At 59.3% G+C, this 5,962-nt stretch overlaps 1 protein-coding gene across 3 annotated transcripts in view; it reads right to left on the bottom strand.

Moving 5' to 3' along the window:
* WARS1 (tryptophanyl-tRNA synthetase 1) overlaps positions 1-5,962 on the bottom strand; it is a 28,349-nt gene that overhangs the window by 933 nt on the left and 21,454 nt on the right. For all 3 annotated transcript variants that reach the window (XM_036411637.2, XM_036411638.2, XM_036411639.2), the window contains 3 exons: positions 5,725-5,837; positions 5,370-5,543; positions 1,796-1,936 (listed from right to left, as the gene is read on the bottom strand). In XM_036411637.2, coding sequence (XP_036267530.1) covers positions 1,796-1,936; positions 5,370-5,543; positions 5,725-5,837 — 428 coding nt within the window. The remainder of the gene's footprint in view (positions 1-1,795; positions 1,937-5,369; positions 5,544-5,724; positions 5,838-5,962) is intronic.

Here is a 5,962-nt window from a genome sequence, read left to right as displayed (position 1 = left end):
CTGCGGGGAGACACCGTGAGCACGACCCGCCCTGGGCCTCGCTCAGCACAAAACCCTGTCTCTCTGAGCGTGAGCGCTCCTGCCCCTCACAGCGGAGGGCCGAGGGGAGGCCTCACTGCCCTGCACTGCAGCCCAACTCCAAGCCCTACTGGCTTCTGTCAGGTCTTCGCCGAGTTTCTGACCCAAGCCCCAGAGCAAGGCCAGTGCCTCAAGGGCAGTGCCATGGCTAACGTTCGGCATCGCTTAGGTTTTTTGTGGTGCACTGACCTCACTGCGTGTGCACTGACCTCACTGCGTGTGCACTGACCACGCTGCGTGTGCACTGACCATACTGCGTGTGGACTGACCTCACTGCATGTGCACTGACCATGCTGCGTGTGGACTGACCTCACTGCGTGTGCACTGACCATACTGCATGTGGACTGACCACGCTGCGTTGTGCACTGACCATACTGCGTGTGGACTGACCTCACTGCATGTGCACTGACCATGCTGCGTGTGCACTGACCTCACTGCGTGTGCACTGACCATACTGCGTGTGGACTGACCATACTGCATGTGGACTGACCTCACTGCGTGTGCACTGACCATACTGCGTGTGGACTGACCATACTGCATGTGGACTGACCACGCTGCGTTGTGCACTGACCATACTGCGTGTGGACTGACCTCACTGCATGTGCACTGACCATGCTGCGTGTGCACTGACCTCACTGCGTGTGCACTGACCATACTGCGTGTGGACTGACCATACTGCGTGTGGACTGACCATACTGCGTGTGGACTGACCTCGCTGCGTGTGCACTGACCATACTGCGTGTGGACTGACCTCACTGCGTGTGCACTGACCATGCTGCGTGTGGACTGACCTCACTGCGTGTGCACTGACCACGCTGCGTGTGGAATGACCTCACTGCGTGTGCACTGACCACGCTGCGTGTGCACTGACCTCACTGCGTGTGCACTGACCACGCTGCGTGTGCACTGACCTCACTGCATGTGCACTGACCACGCTGCATGTGGACTGACCTCACTGCGTGTCACTGCGTGTGCACTGACCTAACTGCGTGTGCACTGACCACGCTGCGTGTGCACTGACCTCGCTGCGTGTGCACTGACCACGCTGCGTGTGCACTGACCATGCTGCGTGTGGACTGACCTCATGCGTGTGCACTGACCACGCTGCGTGTGCACTGACCTCACTGCGTGTGCACTGATCTCACTGTGTGTCTGCCTGCAGCACCCACCCTGGGACACTTCCTGGGTGACCTGCCTCTGCTGTGTGGCCGGTCCTGAACTTGCGCTGCTACCATTTGGAACGCTGTTACATGAGGAGCCCTTACTCAAGCAGGGTGCTTCCCGGAAAAGTTCCTGAGAGCTGGAAAGCCGAGCACAGCTGTGGATACTCTTGGGGTTTTCCATGCCCGTGGCCAAGCCGCTGCCGGACACGCTGGGCGGGGGAGCCTGGCAGCACCTGGCTTACAAGCGTTGCAAATGAATCAGCAACACCAAACCCTGCCAGGTCGGAGGGGACCTGTTTTAACTTGGATGGCGCCTTAACTGACTCTGTCTCACAGCGGACTCAGCCCTTTTGTGTGGCTACCAAGTAAACAGCAGCCTGCAGTCTCTCTCTTGTGAATATCTGTTCATAAGGTTTCCTGGCTACAAACCAGTCCACCTCCTCCGTTCACTCTCGGGCTCAGGCCCCGAGGAAACGCCGACTGCCCCCGGCTGGCTGCCGAGCCCTCCAGCTTCCGAGGGAGCGAGCTGGGCTGTGGGGCCGGGCCGGTCTTACCTTCCGGATCTGCTCCAGCTTGTCGTCATCCTCCAGGAAAAAGGTCAGGTACATGAAGGACACGTCCACGTCGCAGTTGCCCCCAAACTGCCTGTGCTCCTCGACGGTGTCCCTCCCTCCAGAAAACGCGTGCTTGTTGACCTGCCAGCAAGAGACACACAGGGCTGGGGTTCTGGCCGCCCTGCGGAAGCCCAAGGGCTGGGGCTGGAGCCAGCGACGCTTCTGCCACAGGGAGGCTGGTGGGAGGAGCCCCACACGCAGACTCAGTGGGCTCACTGCAGGGAAGGGGCAGAGATGGGTTCACTTTGCACACCCCATTCCCCATGGACAAGAACAGAGTCAGGAGAGCTGAAATTTGTGGCAAATGTCCTAAGTGTTCTCAGGTGATGAGCTTTGGAAAGAAGACAAACACAAACCCTCTTCAGAGAGACAGATGAGCAGGGAGGGGCGCTGCCCGGGGCAGGTGGTGCGTCACTGGTGAACAGGATAGCACCCCAGCCTGGCGGCTGCCCTCCTCACTATGAGAGAGGACGGGAGAGAGGCACAGAGGGCCCAGGAGGGAAAGCCGACCCTGGATGGTATGGAGGTGGAGGACCTGCAGATAAGACGCACCCAACACTGGCACTTTCAGGAGCAGATGACAGACTCACAAGCTAACAAATGCCTTTCAAGACTCACTGAGGCCAATCTCAGAGAAATAAGGGCCAGGGTGAGAGGAGAAAAGCTGGATCGGGTAGACAAAGTTCCTCAGTGTTCTTTCAACGAGGATTTGAGAAGCCGGCTATGAACAAAGGGGAGTGGGGTGGGTAGAGTCGGTAAACTCCAAGTGGAGGTGTCCAGTAGGTCTCCCCAGAGGCCCCAGGACAGGCCACTACTGGGTGCTCTGGGACTGTCCAGAAGCTCAGAGAATGCCGGGCACGGGGAGGTCAGTGAAACCCATCCTCTCCAGGAGAAACCAGCCCCCTTCTGAGAAGAGCCGTATGCCCATGAGCTGCATTCTGCTCGGGAGAGGAGGAAACGGGGAAGCTGCCGCATGCTCAGTAGGCCTGCACAAAGGGGAGCGGGGAGAGGTGGGGGCTGGTGGGCAGGCCACCTTCACTTCCTTGACAAAAAGGAGCAAGTCATAAAATAAAATCAATGTACTCAAACGCAGAAACTATGGGAAATACAAAAGAAACAGGAAGAAGAGAAAAGCACTACGTATTGGGCTCTCCTGAGATGCACACCTCAGGCAGGGGCACTGTCTGCTGGAGCCTCTGGTCGTGTGGAGGCCCCTGCCCGCAGGCACCTTCCCGGCACAGACCCCCAGGCCAGGCCAGGCCAGCGCTGGGCCGCAGGGAAGAGGAGAGGTGGCAGGAAGCCTGGAGGACAGTCTCCTAGGCTTTGAGGGGAGGGAGCCACGGCCCTGGGGCAGTTCCCTGCCCTTGTCTGAGGAGGACGAGGAGATGCGCGTCTGCTGCCGTCTCCCACGGGGCACAGACACCCCCTGCCACTGGCCAGGCCCTCACCCACTGGCGGCACACGGAACCCCCAATGACTGTGGTCTCACTTTCTCCACGTGACAGTGAGGACATGAGGCCAAGGGCCCGGGCCTGTTGGAGCGGCACTGCATGGGGAGCAAGTGGACTCCTCCTGGGACACCAGGCTGCCGAGTGGCTTACGTGGCCCAGCGATGCTGGGCCTGCCTTTCAGGGGTCCAACAGAAAGATAGGTTTGGGCCATGGTGGAGCCAGTCGGTGGGGACTGAAAAGACACCGCCAGGATCCAAAACGATTCCATGTAACAGGAAACTGCAACAGGAAGGCTGTCTGGGCTGAGGGCGGGACCACCAAGAGACAGCGAGCTCCTGCTGCTCCAACCTAACGGGAAGGTCAAGTTGGCCTTAGGAGCCCGGAGACCAGGGCGGGGATGGGCCACTGGTTGGACAGGATCCACACGACAGCCCCCGGGAGGCACAGTGTGGCCCACCCGACAGAGGAGCTGCTCAACTTTCTGAGCCAAAAGCTTAAATCTGGGCTGCACTCGGCAGTTCATAAACGCGTTTTATGTGGGATCTCATGTAAGCCCTGCCTGCCTGTGAAGGGGACAACTGGCCCTCGTCACAATGACACCCCGACAGCCACGGCCTCTCTCCCACAGCAGGTAAGTGGCAGCCAGACAGCGGTGGCCTGGGTGAGTCCTGGCCCTCTGCTTCCCCTGGGGTGAAGGCAGGGCAGCTGCCACCCTGAGCCTTGATTTCTTCGCCTACAGGACAGACACAGCCTCCTGGGGGACAGGAGAGCTCCATGAAGTCCATGGGTACGTGCAGGCAGGCAGCACACCCCTGCAGGCTCACACAGCCACTGCTGCGATCCTGAGCAGGGCAGATGCCCTCTCTCGGCCGAGGAGGAGTTGAAGACGGGCATGGAGACTGAGCGCAGAGGCCTGGCCTCCCCGTCCCACAGCCACAGCGGCGTGACCCTGGTGGCCTCTGCAGCCCTGTGGCTCCTGACCTCACACTCACCACTCGCCTTCCTCTGAGTCTTTGCAGGTCTCTAAGCCAATGAAAAACGCCCCAGAGCCAAAGTGACTGACTTCAAACAACACCTCAAAAACAATACAAAATGCCTCGCTGGCAGGACCAGGAGTCCCTCCTCCAACCCCCCCCCCCCCCCCCACACACTGGAAGTTTCCGCCAGAAGCGAAAGGGAAAGAAACAGCTGTTCACAGTATCGAGGGTTTCCCTGTTGTCCACCAGGAACTGCTGGGACTTTCCAGAAGGGTTAGGGCCCGGCAGTGACTCAGACAGCTGCATTATGTGCTTCAAACACCTATTCCGCCCCTCCCACTGTAAACGTCCAACCCGCAGACCCACATTGGTTCCCAATGAAACGGCAACGGCTTTGCAGGGTGGTGAGGGGACTGCCATATCTGCAGGTCAGCACCCAGCACCAGAAGCGAGGCCTGAAAACACGGAAGCTCAACCAACTCCTCGTTCACGTTTCCCTGGCGGCTCGAGAGCCCGCTGCCTGCCGGCAGGGCAGGGCTGGCCCACACCTACCAGTTCTGGGGCTCAGCGAGCACCCCGGGAGGAAACAGCCCCTCCGCCCCCGCGGGTGGAGCTGCTCATGGCCAGCAGACGGCTGGTTTCCAGCGGAAACACGGCTCTGGGCCTCATCCTTCTCACCTTTAAAAGGAACACACCGCTCGCCCAGGGAGAAGTAACACAAGGAAGCATGAACAAAGCGCCTGGCCTGGCTCCGCAATACAGCTCGTGCTCAGAATAGAATTTTCTCTAGTGCCTGTGCGACTTAAAAAAAAACTGCTGTGACTTTGCTTCCAGAACACAGTGCTGATAAGAAAAGGGGAAAAAATACAAAGTCTTTCCTCAGTGAGAGGACATCAAGTAGATTCCCCTGCTATCTGGGAACAGGCACAGGAGGCCGAGAGTCAGCCGGGGGACAGTTTTCAGTCCAGGGTTTCAGCAGCCCCGGGGCAGCGGATGCCGAAAGGCCAGAGCACGGGTGTGGGCGTGTGTGCGCCTGAGCACATGCTTCTGTGGGCACAGGTGGCCCTCCGCCCCGGCAGTGCTCACCTTGTTCTTGATCTGCTTCGCAGTGTCTATGAGGAAGATGGAGGAGTTGGGGTCGCTGGCACTCATTTTGGTCTGGGCCCCCTGCAGGGCGGGGAAGAAGGTGGAGTGCAGCAGGGCTGGCTTAGGATAGCCGATCCTGGGGGCGACGTCTCTCGTCATCCTGAAGTAAGGATCCTAGAGAGAGGGGCCTTGTGAGGAAGGCTGGAAGTAACTGGGCCAGCTTTTAGGCCATCAGCGTCACCTGACAGGCCTCCACTGCAACCCCAGCCAGTTCACAGAGCCGATCCCCCAGCCCCCACCCCAAGCCGCCTTCCCACAGGTGAGGGCCCAGACCTGATCCCTGCTGCCTCCTGACCTGGTCGATGGCACAGGGGATGAGGCACTGGACGTCTGTCTTGTCCCCAAAGATCTGCGGGAACGAGTTGCTGAAGGAGGGAGCAGCTTGGATGGCAGGAAAGCTGATCTTCCCTGGGAGCGAGGACAGAGAACCTTACACACAGCAGCTCCTGTCTGGCTGGTTACCCCGGGGGAAAGGGAGGAGCAGAAACAGGCTTTCTTCCCATTAGAAAATAATCACCATGAAAGAAAAGCGG

This window comes from Pipistrellus kuhlii, unplaced genomic scaffold (assembly GCF_014108245.1).
Source record: "Pipistrellus kuhlii isolate mPipKuh1 unplaced genomic scaffold, mPipKuh1.p scaffold_m20_p_41, whole genome shotgun sequence".
Taxonomy (NCBI): domain Eukaryota; kingdom Metazoa; phylum Chordata; class Mammalia; order Chiroptera; family Vespertilionidae; genus Pipistrellus; species Pipistrellus kuhlii.
This window is presented reverse-complemented; position numbering and strand designations above follow the sequence as displayed.